This window comes from Musca autumnalis, unplaced genomic scaffold (genome assembly GCF_047663935.1).
Source record: "Musca autumnalis isolate F117 unplaced genomic scaffold, ASM4766393v1 scaffold_2, whole genome shotgun sequence".
Classification (NCBI taxonomy): domain Eukaryota; kingdom Metazoa; phylum Arthropoda; class Insecta; order Diptera; family Muscidae; genus Musca; species Musca autumnalis.
The window spans coordinates 5,469,054-5,488,024 of NW_027411755.1; the positions used below are offsets into that span (position 1 = coordinate 5,469,054).

Consider the following 18,971-nt stretch of genomic DNA (forward strand, 5'->3'; position numbering starts at 1 on the left):
AGCAGATTTATGCCCCTAGTCTTGAGCACATAGTTTTGTCTCCTTTCTTGTGAATGGGACATAGGATGCTACATACACCTTAACAGCGTGTCGCTTCCGGGTTTGAACAGTTCAGCAGGTAAGCCATCGGCTTCTGCTGCCTTATTATTCTTCAGCCGGTTTACGTTGTTATTGTAACAGTGTTTATTGTTGTATGTTTGTACATATGTTCGTTTTTCTGCTCAGTCTGGCTCTGGGTCTATCTTCAGTTCCAGGAAAGTGACTGGTTCGATGGGATGTAGCCACAGATGTGCTGGAGTTAGATGAGTAGGTTTGGCAGGGCAGTTGAAAAGGTGTTTTGTGTCGTGCGGACCCGTGCCGCATGCTGGGCAGATGTTGTGCACTGTGCTATCGAACTTTGCCCTAAAAGAATTAAAGAGACTGCAATATCCCGAGCGTAGGTGAGCTAAAACTGCTCTGGTTTGTCATGACAGTCGACGCTCCTCAGTTGCGATAGATGGGGGATGTACTCCGAGGACTTTATTTACACTATATTTGCTTATGGCCTTAGCAACTGCGTCCCTGTGAATGCTATTTAAGCCTGCTTGATACTCCATGTTGATCTAGGGGTTCGCTCCTGTATCGTTGAACCTCTTTCTCTAGAGCGTGGATAACCTTCCTGATGCGCCTGGATATGTCGGGTCTACCCACCAAATGGTGATTGGTATGGCTCTCACGGTAACACTCGAGCAAGTACTGCAAGAAAGCATCACATTGTGTTGCTGTACTGGAAGAATCTTTCCTCAAGTAGATGGTCCACTGAAGTCATAAGAAGGCATTCTGTTGCTGTTCTCAGGCTGGCATTTTGACAGCTTTGAAACTTTTCCCAATTCGCATCACATAATATAGGGGACCAAACTGGAGCTGCACAGATTATAACAGACCAGCCTATCGCGTTATATGTGATCAACAAGGTTTCCCAATTGCTGCCGGCTAGAATTTGAGGACCTTGATCCTACTTCTCAGTGTGAAGCAGATAGCTATGGCATGCACGCTCGACTTGAATGTAGTGTCGAATGTGACCCTTAGTATTTTGGGGCAGTTTGTGGTCAGAAATCTGCATATTTATAGCGCGGAAAAAGGTTTTAAGATCGGTTAAATAAGAATTCTGTCTCTCACAGATGTCACCAGAGAAGGTACCTGATAGTGCAATCATGCGCATACGTTATGATATCGACGCCGTCTGGAAGGGGCGGAATACAGGAGAGGTAGAAGTTAAACAGTTCCGGAGATATCACCCAACCTTGTTTCTGAATTCCACCTACGACTTGCTTCCACACATATAATTGACTATCCAACGTTTCAAGCTTGGGCGGAGGGTTGTATGCTCAAACAGCGTGGCATGAAAGTATGAAAGGCTTTTGATAAGTTAAGAGCCACCATCACTGTTCTATCACTCGGCGGTCTCTGCCTGAGTCCTTGACAAATATGTGTTTAGATGGAATGCAGCGCTGTTGTCGTGTTGAACTGCTTACGGAATCCGTCAACGTAACGTCGCTAAAGGTGACTGAGGTCTTATCTTCCTTCTTTCCAGGGTTCGTGACTTAACCAACAATTCTCTTAAAACCGGCTCCAATGTTGTAACTCTTCAGATGATAAGATGTTCCGCTTATGCTCCCCGACCAACCTGTTAACTTACAGTGACCGCTCGACTAAGTTCATCACGCTCATTTGCTTATCCCGTCTCTTCTGCTGGGAAGTTTGGTCTCACTTTGGGTATTCGCTTTCGGCTACCCGAACATCAGACGGATTAGGCAGATCTCTGAAGCGGTGAACTCTCTGAAACTAGACCAATTAGCCTTCCCATGATTGACGAAAGTGCGGCGTTCAGATGTGATGAAATCGGACGGTCTGCTAATGGAGATAATTATGGGAAAATGGTCTGATCCGAGAGAAATGACGGGTTGCCAGGTGAAGTAATTTGTTATACCAGGTGACACTATGGTTATGCCTGGCGAACTGTGACACTCTCCTCTAATTCTGGTAGCGGAGTCCTCATTGACCAAATAAAACATAGAGCTATCCATCTGCTCAGCCAGCGCTGTCGTTTCTGAGGACCGAATGCCACATCTCATGATGCGCATTGCAGTTCCCCAAGACCAGACGATTAGGACCTTTCAAACGCGGGCTAATGTTAGGCTCATAATCTGAGATACAGCTATTTACCGACGGGATGTAAACGTTCAGCAAGCTGCTACCCACCTACATTCCATGTACGGGTCATTAGAATTCAGCTCAGGCGAGTTAGGTCTGTATTGAACAGACCTGAACTTCTGGTGCTATCCTTCCTCAGTACGTTGTCACCACCACAACACTGTAATAGCCAGTTGTTGTTGAGCTTCGTCCGATTCATGAATTACACTATTTCTTCGATCTAACTTCGGAGTCCATTACAAAACGGAATGCATTTTAAAGGATTGGAACAAAAATGGTTGATGTTAGTTCCTGCAACCCCTTAGATGCACCCACTCCTGACATCTATTGCATCTCACCGAAGATTGGATGTGGGTGAAGATGTTCATGTGACAAACCAGACACAAATATTTACATTTGTCCTGGGGTTTCCTCCGTCTCGGCACGTATCAAATGAATCCAGAGCAGGCATTCCGGGATATGCTGCTCCCAACACAGAAAAACAATACAGATACAAACATTGTATTACAACAGGATAATGGTCATATCGCACCTTTTCAACAAAAGGGTAGTAATTCAAAATTTCTTATTTTTCAGTAGAGACAAAAAAACTGTGATACATTACTAGTAACTTCGAAGACTTCGAAATAGTAGACAAAATAATGGGAGATTTGTACAGTGGGTGGTGTTGATCATTATGTATCGTTTTTAAATAAAAAGTGAAATTTTCAAAATTTTAAGTTACTACCCTTATGTTGAACAGGTGCGATATGTTTATTTCTAAGTGGACCAAATCGGATACTCCATTCGAGTGTGATCGTGCCCACCATTTTATAGAAAAATGTCGAACTATTGTGGGGAAGGTGCACTAGGGAGTGGACAGATATGGCCCACGTTCAAACCTAAACTAAGTTAGGACCAAATATTAAGAGTTCCTAATTTTGGACCAAACAGATTCCAGAGTTATCGTGGCCTCTAACCACCCAAACAGACATGGCTAAATTGACTCCAAATTGTCTGAAAGTGATTTCTTCCAAATATCCTTGGGATCTAGAATCGCAGAACTGAAACATTTTCCTTAGTCTATGACAACAACACAAACATTGTTCCACAACATCCCATACGGGACAAGGGAGACTTCTTTCATATCAATGAGTGCACCCCGATTCATATTTAGCTCAATGATATGGGACCTACTGTTTATCGCCGAGTCCGAACGGCGTGTCTTAAGACACCACTTTTGTAGAAGTTTTTCAAGGCTGAAATACTCAGGAAATGTCGCCAACATTACTGAGGGGTATTTTGCCACCGTTGAAAAAATGTTTGATGTTGCTTGGCCGGGGAATCGAACCCCCGACCTTCTGCATGCAAGGCGGGCGTGCATACCATTGCACCACGGTGGCACCTTAGTCTATGGCTTGTCTGAAATATTAAGCTATTTTTTGCAAACCCCATTTACTTCTTCTTTACAGGCACAAAATGTACTGACTCCGTGATGGCTCCATACTACGACTGTGTCTCGTGTGGTGTGGGAGAGATATTTAATGGCACAACCTGTGTTGATGTCAATGAGTGTGAATTGTACATGCCCTGTGATATATTGTCAACTTGTACTAATCTAAGACCAGGTTTCCAATGTCAACCATGTCCTTGGGGTTATACAGGAATGCATTCTTTTGGTAAGCGACCTTTAAGATCGGCGAACATAATAATACGAAATAGAACAAAATAATACGAATAGAAATATGTATATTGGTTGTTTCTAGGTTTCTACAGTACAAACTGGACAAATTCGTATCAACCTCAAACCTGTGTGGATATTAATGAATGTGAAACGGATTCGGAGATATGTGAAGAGAATTCCGTGTGTGTGAATACCGTGGTAAGTCTCATACTAATAATAATTTCCTAAGATATCTTTCGATTAAAGGCTGTTAATTTTTCCACAGGGTTCCTATAAATGCAACTGTCGCGAAGGTTACATACTCAATGGCACCGAATGTACACTTATCGTTTGCCCCGATGATTATTGTGACAGCAATGCAGAATGTTTTCTTTCCGACGATTATAAATTTAATTGTAGATGTAATGTTGGCTGGGTGGGCAATGGTTCCGTTTGTGGCATTGATCAAGATTTGGATGGCTGGCCCAACGAACAGCTGCCCTGCTCTGAGTCGCTTTGTAAACAAGACAATTGCCCTCTGCTGCCAAATTCAGAGCAAGAAGATTTGGACCAGGATGGCATTGGTGATGCTTGTGATGACGATGTGGATGGAGATTCTCTAACAAATGATAAAGACAACTGTCAATTTGTTTATAATCCAGATCAATTAGATTCGGATCGTGATGGTGTGGGTGATGCCTGTGACAATTGTCGATATGTATCAAATCCCAAGCAATGGGAATCTGATGGTGATGGTATTGGTGATGCTTGTGATAATTGTCCTGGAATTTCAAATCCAAAGCAAAAAGATCGTGATGAGGATTTACTGGGAGATGCCTGTGATAACGATATTGATGTTGATCGTGATGGTGTCCAGGATAGTGAAGATAATTGTCCAACGCATAGCAATGCTGATCAATTGGATACGGATAATGATGGAAAGTAAGTATGAAGGATGATCGTTATCATCTACTTTATTCAAGTTTTTATAAAATTTAGATTCTTTATCCCGAGTATTAGGGTACCTTAGATACTATATCTACGATAAATGGATAACACAGATATGGATAACACAGATATTTGGATAACACAGATATTGTATCCAGGTTATTCTTCCACGCTACAAGCATCATTAGAAAACGTTTATTCTGGCGCTTATCGCTAATGACGCGATGTAGATTTTTGACCAATTTTTTCATACACTTTATGTCAAATTAATCAGAATAGACTTTTTTATCATGATAAAGTTACCGAATTAAAATTATCTAAACTCCGTGTATACGTTGTTTTATTCGCCGATACAATTTGTAACAAATAAGACATTCAAGATTACGTTTCTACAATTTATTTAATTTATTACACTTATTCTTCTTCTTCTTTATTTACTCATCCGTTATCCGGATATAAGTGATCGTACAATTCATTTTGTTTTTTAGTATTTATCGCATTATATTTATGTTATAGTATAGTGGTTTTCAGCTCTCTGTGTCTTGCAGCATTCAGCAGATCAGTTTCGTCGGTATAACCTGTCCAGTCCATGATGTTTTTGAGCCAAGATGTTTCTTCCTCTAGAACGCCTTCCATCAATTTTTCCTTTTAAAATTTCTTGTAAAATGTTGTATTTGTTGTTCCTTAATACGTGTCCAAGATATGCTATTTTGCGACTTTTTATTGTTGTTATTAACTGCCGGCTTACATTCATCCTTCTTAGTACTTCGTCATTAGAAATTTTCGCAGTCCATGTTATTTTCAGTACTCGCCGGTAAATCCACATTTCGAAGGCTTCCAATTTTCTTTCATCAGAGGATTTGAGCGTCCAAAATTCTGTTCCATATAGCAGCACCGACCAAACATAGCATTTTATAAAACGTACTTTCGTTGTTACGTTTATGTCATGGCTTTTCATAAGTTTGTTGTATTTACAAAAAGCATATCGCGCCATCTCTATACGACTTTTTATCTCTTTCGAGGGATCCCATTGCTCGTTTATTAGTATCCCTAGATATTTAAAAGATCGCACTCTTTCAATTTCTGTACCTTGTACTTTTAAGGTCACATCTGCATGGGGATTTTTTCTGCTTATGACCATATATTTCGTCTTCTTCATGTTTATTTTAAGGCCATATTTCTCACTTACACGTGCAAGTTTCTCTACAAGTTTCTGGAGACCGGATATACTTCTAGCCAGTAACGTGGAATCGTCCGCATACCTTATGTTATTAATTATTTTCCCATGAATTTTTATTCCGACGTTTTCTCCTTGTAGCGTTTCTTGGAATATTTTCTCTGAATATACATTAAACAATAAGGGAGATAGAAGACAGCCCTGTCTAACACCCCTTGAGATGCCAATTTCGTTTGTTGGTTCTCCACTTACTTCAATTCTTGCCGACTGATTCCAATAGAGACTTTTTATGCACATAAGTTCATTGTCTTGCATTCCTATATCATGTAATATTTCCATTAATTTATCGTGTTTGACGGTATCGAATGCTTTTTCGTAGTCAATAAAACACATGAATACATCCTTCTGGGCATCCCTACATTTTTGTGTTATAATTTGGATGCAGTATAGTGCTTCTCTTGTAAGAATTCAATTTCCTGGCATTTGGCATTCAATAGAGCATTTTTGGCTGATCGGGTCGCGGATCGTATTTCCCTGTTTATCTCCCAGTATTTTTCATAATTTTTATTTTTGTACTTGCTTCGTTCATTCCACAGTTCTCAAATCTCGTCGGTAATCCATTCTTCTGTTCTTGCTGGTGTTCGCTTTCCCAGAGTGTTCTTTGCAGTCGTGTTTATAACATCTTTCACCTTGTTCCACAATTCGTGCATATTTTCTTCATTCAACTGTTGTAGTTGTCCATTTATATTGTTTTGCAGCTCATGTTTAGTTGCCGAGTCTTTAAGTTTTTCAATATTCATTTTATTTTGGGGCTGTTTTGTCCGATTTGATGCGAGCTTAACTCGTATATTTGCCACGAGTAAGTTGTGATCCGATGGCACATCTGCTCCTGGGTAGGTCGAACATTTTGTAACACTGGAGAAATATCTTTTATTTATTATTATATAGTCTATTTGGTTTCTCACAATTTGGTTTTCATTGTCCTGTGGGGATTTCCAGGTGTATAACCGTCTGGGATGTAGGGGAAAACACGTATTGGCCACTTTCATACAATATTCCTGACAAAATTGCACTAGTCTGTCTCCTCTTTCATTTTGTTCGCCTAGGCCATATTTTCCCGTAATATTTTCAACTTCTTGGTTTCCGACCTTGGCATTAAAGTCGCCTTGTATTATTGTTATTTCGTGTTTTTTTGTCATCTTTAGTAGCTGTGCAATATCATTATAAAATTCTTCGACTTCATTCATATTTGCATCTCCAGTGGGAGCATAGACTTGTATGATATTAAAATTTAGCGGTTTTCCGCTTATTTTTAACAACATTGTCCTGTCTGACTTTGGAACGAATCCCGTGACACAGGCCGCTATATGATTTTTAACAATAATACATACTCCTCTTTTGTGAGCACCCTCCTGGTTTCCTGAATGATAGACCGTCATATTTTCTGATCTGAAATCACAGCATTCCGTCCACCATGTTTCGCTGACATCTAAGATATCAATTTGGAGTCGGTTCATCTCGCTTATTGTGTTATGAAGTTTTCCACTTTCGTAAAGACTTCTCACATTCCAAGTTCCAATTACAAGTTTTTGTTTAGTTTTACCACCGGGGATTCTTAGCACCCTCTGATTGCCGGAGACTGAGGGCCGTTTGTTTTGCGTTGTATTGTTCATGTTTTGTACGATTTTCAAGGGATTATACATCAGTGGTTTCCCCTTGCCTTCTGATGGGTTTATAGTTTCCTTCTATGTTTCAGCCGTTCCACTGGAGTACAGACGCTGCTTGCTGCCGCCGAATCTCGATCAGACGCTGCCTTTTTCCTTTTTTTTTTTTTTTGGTTCGCACCGCATATTTTATTTTTGCGGTACCCGTCATATCTGATGAGCGTTCCCCTATCCACCACATGGGGAGGCGTCCGATGGGAGAAAAGAAGAAGGGAAAAAAACTCCGCACGGAACACTTATTCACAAACTACTTTATTTATTAAGCACACAGCTTAACTGTAGTAAACACACAGCTTTCCTTTACTTCTTTTCTAACTGACGGTTTTGGTTCGCGGTCTGAATTACAACTGACTGACTGCTTCACAATTCTCCGGTATTTATGTCCACTCGCTTCTCGTTGCCGATGTTTATAGATGGAAGATCTGGTAACTTCGCAACTCGCATTAAGCGAACAATTACACAGCAAAAGGGTGACAAGTGCAAGAGAATTGAAAGAGCGACAATGACGTCACTGAACTATCAAAACAAACGTAAAAGAGAGTATAACAAGAATGAACGTAAGAACTTGAATGATCGAGAAAATGCTATACAGTAGTTGTTGGTGTAAATCTAATAAAGTGACTGCATTTACGTTAAAATAACTTAAACCTATCAGTTACAGTCGTAATGCTTGGTTTACATTTACGAAATCCACTCAATTTCAACTGTCAATTCTATTTCAGATGAAATTTCGTTTGACGTGTACTCAAAGGTATGGACAGTTGAAATCCACCCGATTTCGTGAATGTAGTATAAAAATAATAATCGCTAGTATAAATAACCACTTATTCCTCAATGATCCCAGCATCAAATTCGCTTCTAAAATATCCACTTTCCTTTCTTCCAGGGGCGATGCTTGCGATGATGATATGGATGGTGATGGCATTGTCAATTACCGCGACAATTGTCCCTTGGCCAATAATACAGATCAAGTGGATTCAAATGGTAAGTCACCGGCATATCTCCAATTATCTACAAAATGTTATACCAATTCCTATCTTCCTTGAAGGTAACGGCAAAGGTGATCTCTGTGAATTGGATGAAGACATGGATGGCATCCCAAACGAATCCGATAATTGTCCACATAATTCCATGATTCATTCCACTGACTTTAGACACATTCGTTCAGTCAATCTTGACCCCGAAGGAAGGGTTCAACCCGATTGGGTGGTACATGACAATGGTACAAAAATTACACAAAACCTCAAAAGTTATGCTGGATTGGCAGTGGGCCGCTATGCATTTGATGGAGTGGATTTCGAAGGCAAATTTTATGTCGATGACGAATACGATAGTAATTATGTCGGTATCGTGTTCAGTTATCAAAGTAACAGTAAATTCTATATTGCCATGTTGAGAAAGAATCGCCTGAATTTCTCTGGACCAAATGCAGAACTTAAACTAGTCAATAGTACAACTGGACCTGGATATATGTTGCGTGAGAGCTTATGGCGTACGGGAGATACTGCAGATGAAGCACGCCTTCTGTGGAAAGATCCCATGGGTTGGAAATCAAAGACATCATATCGTTGGTCCCTACTGCATCGTCCAGCCATTGGCCTGATACGTTGGAAAATGTTTGAAGCTGATCGAATGGTCTTGGACTCGGGTAATGTTTACGATTCCACTTTGAAAGGTGGCCGGCTGGGAGTGTTCTGTTACTCGCAAAGGAATATCATATGGTCGGATTTGAGTTACAAGTGCAATAGTAAGTAAAATAATAAATGAGAGAGGAATAACAATTAATCAATACTTAATTGCAGCTCGTGTCCCAATGTCGGTTTATAAAGAATTACCAGGCGAATTGAGAAAACAAGTTCGAGTCGACAAATAATTGTAGTGGCGCTTGAGATAAACGTATTAATTCGATATAACAGTTGATGTAGGACCTAAAAGACTTTTGTGAATACGAAAAGACTCAACTCCTCGAAATCATGTGTGGGAAAAAATGAGGTAAGATATTTTCGCCCACACACGATTTCAGGGACTTGGTCATTTCGTCAACCAGCATACCATAATAAAAATATTTTTGTATATTTTTATATATATTTTTTGTACTATTGTCAATTTATCTTTTATGGATTAAAGTTTTGCTATATAAATCGCATCATAACTAAAAAACAAAAACATTAGCTTTGTTCAGTCCGGAGGATGTGGGTAATATAAAGGTACCGTTGAGTCCAAAACATATAGTTTTGCCTCGAATGGCCATCAATATTATAAACAAATTTCCGTTACTCCGTAATGTGGCTGGAAGTTGTCTGGAAGGCAATGCCGTTATTATAAAAGGCAGAAAGAAATGATATTTGGGAGCAGTTGCTGAAGGTCAGTCAAGCGAGTCAGTCGATGTAGAAACTCGCAGTCGATCCTGAAACCCGCATCAGAAAGAGGTGCGTCCATAATGAAACATTGACAACGGAAAAGAGGCGATGACTTTGCACCTGAAAAAATATGATAAGGTATGTACACAAACGCTCCAAATAAATTAAGAACAGCCACAAAATAGACTGGCCCAATTGCTTAATGAAAGGGCTCATTGACCCGATAACATATCAGCACATTGACAAAGTATTGCCCACTTCATTCAAACAGCTAAAAGTGTCGTGCTGCAGAGAAGAATGCAGCATATAGGGATATTATATAAGCTGTAGTAAAACGTTGCTCACGAGAGAGGTTTTGGGAGAAAAGGATAGAGGAGAATCGCCTTCTCCGCAGAAAAAATGAGTAATGGAAAAGCGGAAATGTGAACAAATTCAATTAAGTCCTGTAGAATAGAACGAGATAATCTGGTACAGATTCCGATAGAGTGCTCAGGATATGCAAAGAACATATCACCCAAACTGTTGGTGTCCAATAGTCCCGGTCCACACTAGACTGATTTCATTGAGAAAATTTCATGAAATTATGCGTCTCTAGATCGACTTCCACAGTAGCGTAAAATCATAAAATTGCTGCCGTGAGAAATTCGATTTAAGAACGCCTAATCACATGAAATTTTTTAATGAAATTCACTTTTAATTCCACACTAGGACCGGGACATACCAAATACCCAAATCCAGTGAGTGTATACCGCCCGGCCAATATGAACTAAAGAGAGTATTAAATCGCCTGAAATATAATCAAGCCGAGTTGCTCAGCATCGGAGGCGACTACAAGCTATGAGATAAGATATACGTATCCAGATGACCCTAAAATTCCCACTATCACGGAGGTAATAAATAACATGGTGAACCAGCGCCAGGGAGATAAATGGTTGAGTTATCTTGAAAGCTGTGAAGATGGTTCACATAAAGTCTGGGCCACCATAAGAAATCTAACTGCTGCTAAAGTACAATCGGGGAATGTTGCCGTGAAATTCGAAAGTTTTGATGTAATGCCAAGAAGTGAGCACTGAAGTTCTGCCAACTGTTTGTCTTACAGTACACCATGCAGAACAAGGCATAAAGATCTCCCCTCCAGAAGAGAGGGCGAAAAAGACCATCACAGAGTCTCCCCCTCCTCTTTTTCTCGTAGAAAATCAGTGCAATGATAATCAGAGCAAAACCATCCAAGGCCCTGGGTCCTGATGGTATCTCGATGCTCATGCTCAAAAAAATTGGTTCTGCTGCAAAAGTGATGTTAGCACCAATCCTGACACGCTCCATCAACACGTCAGGCGAGATTCCTATCGTCCAATCTCCCTACTTTCACCCCTAGCCAAGGGGTTTTTGGAAGGCACACAGCACCACCACTGCCCACACAAACGTCTAAACATTATCGCAAATGGCCTAAACCAACGCAGACCTGCCAATGGGACAACTCTGGTGGCCTTCGACACCGTTGATCACGCCATTCTTATTTCCACTTTACCTCACACAATCTAGCTTTGTTATGCAACTATTAATGGCAGGCAGGTTCATGTGGAATACAGAGACAGAAAATCCATGAGCTGTAATATTAAGATGGGTATGCCGCTGCTTTTTAATCATTACTTCCCTAATTTTCCTGCACCTCCTGAAGAATTTAAACTTGTAACATATACAGAGACAAGTTTCCCTTGTCCCTTCTGCGATATACATAAAGACGACTGCACAGTTATGGCAACATCTGCTCGCTGGAGGACAAAATAAATTGCTACCTAAACACCATTTCGCAATTTTTGCATAAAAGAACCTCCTCACTTTCTCCAAACATGCAGCCGAAATAAAATTTAAGGTTAAGAAGTAAGAAAAGCGTTAAGTTCGGTCGGGCCGAACTTTTTATACCCTCCACCACAAATTTCAACTATTTCGGTGGATTAATGTGGCTACAACCTTCAAAATACCGAAATTCGGAAGGTACCGTTCTATGGGGGCTATATGATGGCGTGGACCTATATATACAAATACCTACAAATTTCTGGGGGAAAGTTTTATACGCCTAAAGAAGACTAAATACCAAATTTCAGCCATCTCGGTGTGATAATGAGGATAAAATGTTCAAAATATCGAAAATCGGGGGCTATATCAACACGTGGACCTATATAAACATTTTATGGTAGAAATGTTTTTTAGCCTCTGGAAACACAAAATACAAAGTTACAACCCATTCTTTGGTCAAATGGGTCTAATACATTAAAAATATACAAGTAAAAAAGTATCAGTCGGCTTGGCCGACAGAGATATACCCTCAGCCTGTGTATATTGAAACAATTTTTTCCCAAAAAAACGCATGTATTTAGGGAATTTTGGGCGTTTGAACTGACAAAAATGTTGATTAGGATTAGAGATCAAAAGTTTTGCGGAGGAGATACTAAAAAGAATGGATCTCCAGCCACTACATATGGTACCATAGGGGTTTTTTACAACTTCAGGGATGTTTGCTCAAGAAGTATGGACTTGCCCCTGAAACAACTTTTACCATCGCAATTGAGGCAGCGAATGCAAGTTGCTTCAACAAAAATCAAAGTGATTCGAAAGCAGGTCTTAAAGTGAACATGTATCCGAAATTTTGTGTGGGAGGTACCGGATGGAGTGGACAAATATAGTCTATATTTGAACCTGATCTATATCTGGTAGATATATTAAGATGTGTAAAGTATGGTCCAATTCGGCCACTCTCTTCAAGAGTTATCGTACGCACAATTTTACCGAACATTTTTGAACTTTTGTGAGGGAGGTACCTGAAGGAGTGGACCGATATGGCTTATCTTTGAACTTAAACTATATTTGGACAAAATATTACTAAGACCAAACTTTGGACCGAATCGGCAGACCTGTTCGAGAGTTGTTTTGCCCTCCAACCTCCTCACACGGTGTCATAGGGGTTTTTTGCAACTTTCAGGCTATTTTCTCAGGAAGTATGGACTTGGCCCTGATGAAACTTATACCGTCGTATGGAGGGCAGTGAATACAAGTTGCTAAAGCAAAAATCAAAGCGATTATAGAGATGGTCCTAAACTGAACTTTTCCAAATTTTTGTGTGGGAGGTACCCGACGGAGTGGACCAATTGAGTCCATATTAAAACCTTATCTAAGTCTGGTACACGCTCCACGATGGGCATAGTATGGACCATATCGGTTACTCCCTTCAAGAGTTATCGTGCGCACAAATTTTCCGAACATTTTCGAACTTTTGTGGGGGAGGTACCGGAAGGAGTGGACCGATATAGCTCATCTTCGAACTTAAACTAAGTTTGGGCAAAATATTACGAAAGCCAAAATTTGAACCGAATCGGTTCATCCGTTCGAGAGTTATCGTGCGCTCCAGCCAGCCAGACAGACAGACAGACGGACGGACATTGCTTAATCGACTCCAAATTGTCTGAAACACATTTCGTCCAAACATACTTGGGGTCTAAAACCATTATTTCGATGAGGCACATTTTGCCCGTATGAAAGTGTATATACCCTTCATAGCCTAAAGGCTGAGGGTATAATTAAAATGACGCGTACTTTATAAGGGACCTTATGTGGGGCTATACAACCCAACTTGACCTATATAACCCAACTTTGGTAGGGATGTTTTCTGGCCTCTGAAGACACAAAATACCAAATTACAACCAATTCTGTGGTCAAATGGGTCCAATACATTCAAAATATATTTAAATGACGCGTACTTTATATGGGGCCTTATATGGGGGCTATACCAAAACGTGGACCTATATTACCCAACATTGGTAGGAATATTTTTTTGCCTCTGGAGACACAAAGTACCAAATTACAACCAATTCGGTAATAAAATATCTTTAAAATTCCGTAAAACGACGACGCGTCACGGGTCATTTTGTATGGGGGCTAAACGAAAGCGTGGACCTACATAGCCCGCTTTCAATACCAAAAGTCCTACGTAAATATAACATATTTTCCCAAAATTTCATAAACATACGTCAATCCGTTTGGACGCTAGAGTGATTTCCACAGACGGACAGACGGACGGACATGGCTATATCGATGTAGAATTGCACGCTGATCAAGAATATATATACTTTGTGGGGCCTACAATGATTATTTCGAGTAGTTACAAACGTAGTGACAAACTTAATATACCCCCATCCTACGGTGGAGGGTATAAAAATAGCAATAAGTGCTAAAAGCCATCTCTGGCATGTCCTGGGCTAAGGATAACGATGTCTTGCTGACTACGTGCAAAGCAGTCAGTCGATCCCTTCTAAATAACGCTGCCCTAGTGTGGACAACGTTTTTAAGCAATACAAAGTGGAGAGCTCTGCAGATCACTCAGAACAACGCCGTTCGCTCCGTTCACCAGATGTCTAGTGAGGACCATCTTGAGCCGGAGGCAAGGATGCAGCCAGTGAATCAACATAATGTGTTGCTCTCTCGACAGTCATAAAAAACTTCTCTACAAGTGGTGTCATAAGACACACCGTTCGTACTAGGCGATTGGAAGTAGGTCCAAAATGAATCGGCGGGCACTCATTGGTAAGAGTGAAGTCTCCATTGTCCATTCGGGGATGTTGTGGGAACATATGTATGTATAAGCTAGTTAGCACGTACCTTCTGGCAGATGAAACACGTGGAGAGTTTTCAGATAAAGAGACACTTTGCCATGTCTCTTAAATAAGTGCAGTGAGTCGTGCGGGCCTGTGCCGCATGCTGAGCAGATGTTTTGCATGCTTGCTCTATACGAATTTAGATGGCTACACCACCCTGACATTCATAGTTTTTTTTTTGAGCAAAAACATGGTAAACGTCAAAAATGACTATGAAAACGCGACAATATCGATAAGTTGTCAATTAGTACCGTACCTAAATTTTTCTGAGCGACATTTTTGCAGGCTATTTTGAAGCTGAAAAATTTCATCTTGGGGTACTTTTATAGCAGTTCTTAAAATAAAGGACGGAAAGGGCATTGAAGGAAGCGAGTAAGAAGTTCGAAATGATCTACGAAAATAATATTCATTCGATTTGACTAAAGACATGTCATCTCAAAAAATAAGATAAAACAACAGGGAACAAAGATATACCGCTAATACCTGATGTCTTACAGGGTCTCTGTCCTTTGGAATAAAATATACTCACCAAGGGCTTTCATCTCCAAAAGGAATGACCTCTGCCCCCAGATTTTCACCTCCATTTTGTGTCACAGTGTAATCAACGCCCAGACTATAGCTAGAATCTTGAAATTTTTGGTGAGGTCCGAAAGTGGCAGATAAGGCTTAGTTTTTTGGAAATTCGAACTAGAACGGTACGAAAAGTACCAAAAGGTACTAAATATGGTACTATTCGTATTTGGCCAACCGGTGAGGGTCACTGATGGAGTGTAGGAGAGATGTACGCAATGGTTTTTGTATATTCGAAATATAAGTGTACGAAAAGTACTAAAATATACTCAATTTTGTACTAATTCGTATTTTGTGAACGGATAAAGTTTAAAGGTTGAAATTTGGGGTGAGAATCGAGGTTAAAAAGTACGGTTGACATAAGGAGGTGTTTTTGGAAAGGTGTGCGCATGTGCACGAAAAGTACTGAATGGTACTAAATTTGGTACAATAACGATTTGGGCGAACGGATAGAGCTGGGATCCTAAAATTTTGAATTAAGGTTACTGTTGAAGTTTAGATTGGAAATAGTTTTGAAAATTCGTACTTATGGGTATGAAAAGTACTAAATTTGGGTAAATGGATAGAGCTGGAATCCTGAAATTAGGAATAAAGATTGCAGTTGGAGTATAGAATTGAGGTGGTTTTCGAAATTTGTACTTATGGGTGCGAAAAGTACTAAATGGTACTAAAGTTGGTACAATTTGAATTTGGGGTAACGGATAAAGCTGGAATCCTGAAACTTGGAATTAAGGTTGCTGTTGGAGTGAAGCATGGAAGTAGTTTTCGGAATCCGTACTTATGGCTACGAATAGTACAATATTTAGATATGGGTGAAAGAGCAGAGATGGAATCCTGGAATTTGGAATTAATATTGCTGTTGGAGGGTAGGATTGCGGAAGTTTTGAAAATTCGTACTTATGGGTACAAAAAGTACTAAATTTGGTACAATTTGATTTTTAGAAAACAAGATTGCTGTTGGAGTATGGGATTCAGGTAGTTGTGAAAATTCGTACTTATGGGTATGAAAAGTATTAAATGGTACTAAATTTGATATATTTTGGATTTGGGCGAACGGATAGAGTTGGAATCCTGAAATTTGGATTGCTGTTGAAGTGAAGAATTGAGGTAGTTTTGGAACTCCGGACTTATGGGTGCGAAAAGTACTTAATGGCACCAAAGTTGGTACAATTAGGACTTGGGTAAACGGATAGAGGTGGAATCCTGAAATTTGTAATTGAGATTAGAGAGATCAGATATGGTGGTAATTTTGGAAATTCGTACTTATGTGTTCGAGAAGTGTTAAGTGAATCTCAATTTTGAACTTCCTGGTATTTACTAAAATATAGAATTTAAATTCTAAATTTTAGTATTAGGATCACCATTGGAAGAGCTTATGTTGTAATAAATTTGTAGGAATAGAGTCGAAATTCGGAAACATATAACATATAATAGGTCCACTTACGTCCCTGGCTTTTCTGCGCGTTTTTCTAAATCAAACCTTTACAATTCGGACCAATATCAACTAGCTCGAAAGAGCTGGAACACTAATAAGCATTTCTTCAGCCGAACAAAATCAAAAATTCCTCTCGCCGACAAACCAAATGTTGTTTATAAAATCAGTTGTAATGGTGACGGGTCCAACATATGCCAAATGGTATATGTTGTTTCTACAAAAAGCAAACTTACGACTAGGCTAAGTGTCCATAAATCATCCGACCAAAGAGCCAAAAACAAACCTATGGATCAAAAAACTGCTTTAGCAGCTCACTGTTACTTAACAGGACACACACACACACACAACTTTAGAGAAGTGGAAATCTTAACGCAGGAAATCAATTACAAGCGGAGATATATGTATGTTAGAAATGTTACATATTATAAATATTCCTGCAGAAACGGATACCGAACACTGTGCGCAAATATACAGAAGCATAATTGAAAAACACCAAAATTAACAAGTGAGCAAAGGCTATAATCGGGACGGGGCCGACGATGTTATACCCTACACCAATTCCCCTGTGCATAAGCTTTTCACTGGTAAACATTTCTTTTGGGGAATATAATCCGACTAATATGCCTCTTTCTCTCTGGGACCCCCATAAGCAAGCAACATTTTGTGACCATCCGATCAAAATTTCGACCTGTAGCGTGATTTCAAAAAAATGGAAGAATTGGATGCATTACCGATTATTGTGGTATCCCATTGTTTGACCACCTTCGTCAACCTAATTTACACCAATGTAAAAGTAATATTGTCTTCTTCCATTGACTGGCTTTGCCGTTGGAATAACACTGTGCAACATTTTTAAGGTGATCTTTTGCAAACAATTTGAACTGAGTATTTTTCGAAAGTACAGACCCAAACGACAAGAAACCCTAGTTGGGTTTTGTTGTGTCAGATCCAGCTCGGATTTTATGGCCACATCTAAACATAGTTAAATATTGAGTTTTTAAATAAATTCGGGGCTATATCTCTGAAACCAATGCGAATATTCGTCTGACCTCTGAAGCAAATTTGTAGATAAGAACAAGTATAAAATATTTGGAGAAATAATGAACTCGAAAAACTACATTTATGGCCTCAAATTTCAAAATATATGCAAAAATTCCACAATTTTTATACATTTCGCACCGTATCTCCAAAACCGTTAATTTTTTCTGAATATTTTCTTTTGGAAAAATAGTCCCTGGAATGTAATACACAACTCTTCATGTCTCTATGCCGTTGTTTTCAGCACATTTTTCAACGACGATTTAATAAAAATGTCAATAATATAGTGAAATCCGAAATGCGAGAATGAACTGTTGGTGTGAACTGTGTTTGAAATACGTGCTGTAAAAGATATGATGCAAAATACCGCTGAAACAACGTGAAGCAAGCATTTTAGAGTTTCAGAATGTTCTAAAGAATAGTTGAGAACTTTATTCGGAAGATTTTTGCAAAAGGTTACTTGGTTCAACTCCCAATAGTTTAGGCGATACTGACCAGAATTTCAGCAATTATGTAAAATTTTCCATATTTTATAGATTTTGATGACCTAGATGGAGTTTTTCTTATGTGGTTTTTTCAAAAGATAAGTTCTACTAGTTTAGGGCTACAATTTGCTTAAGACAGCAAGGCCAAATTCCTAATCGTTTCTGAGATAAAGGCCTGATCAATGCAAAAAAGTGTAAATTTAGCCCGGTTTAGATGAGGCCATAAAATCCGAACTGGACAAACCCCTAGGAGGGTTTTTAAAGCCTAAATGTGTACTTTTAAAAAATGCACACTAGAAGTTGTTTGCATTTTCAGTGTTGCATAGTGTAATATAAACTGTATTTATTTGCTATGCGATACCATAGACAGCGGAATTGATGTTTTTTTTTAACTCAAAAAGGGAAAAATCTGATATTCTTATGTGATTTTTTAAATATGTTTCGACATTTTTGCATATTAAATTTCGCAGCCTGTCAGTGCGTTTTGTAAACAATACTCTCTGTACAAAAAGGTATTGAAGTTAAGCCAAGGTAGGAATACTCCAGACAGAAAATATCATATTTTCCTGAACTTGAACTTGAAATTTTGAAAAATATGCAAAATCAGCAGCAGTTATGGTGTTATGTTATGTTCTCCGTTGAATTTTATGTTTCGAGCACCAAACTTTTTTCGCCATTTCCCCTGGGCACGGTGCACCTTGTTTTATGTGATGGTGTGTTCTTTTCCTTTGGTAGTGCAATGTTTCGATT

General features: G+C 39.4%; 1 protein-coding gene across 2 annotated transcripts in view; it reads left to right on the forward strand.

The window, feature by feature from the left end:
• LOC141393582 (cartilage oligomeric matrix protein-like) overlaps window positions 1–9,850 on the forward strand; it is a 34,373-nt gene extending 24,523 nt beyond the window's left edge. For both annotated transcript variants that reach the window (XM_073966737.1, XM_073966738.1), the window contains exons 9-14: window positions 3,645–3,851; window positions 3,939–4,054; window positions 4,122–4,777; window positions 8,571–8,668; window positions 8,733–9,431; window positions 9,487–9,850. In XM_073966737.1, coding sequence (XP_073822838.1) covers window positions 3,645–3,851; window positions 3,939–4,054; window positions 4,122–4,777; window positions 8,571–8,668; window positions 8,733–9,431; window positions 9,487–9,557 — 1,847 coding nt within the window. In that variant the 3' untranslated portion in view covers window positions 9,558–9,850. The remainder of the gene's footprint in view (window positions 1–3,644; window positions 3,852–3,938; window positions 4,055–4,121; window positions 4,778–8,570; window positions 8,669–8,732; window positions 9,432–9,486) is intronic.
• The last annotated feature ends 9,121 nt before the right edge of the window (window positions 9,851–18,971 follow it).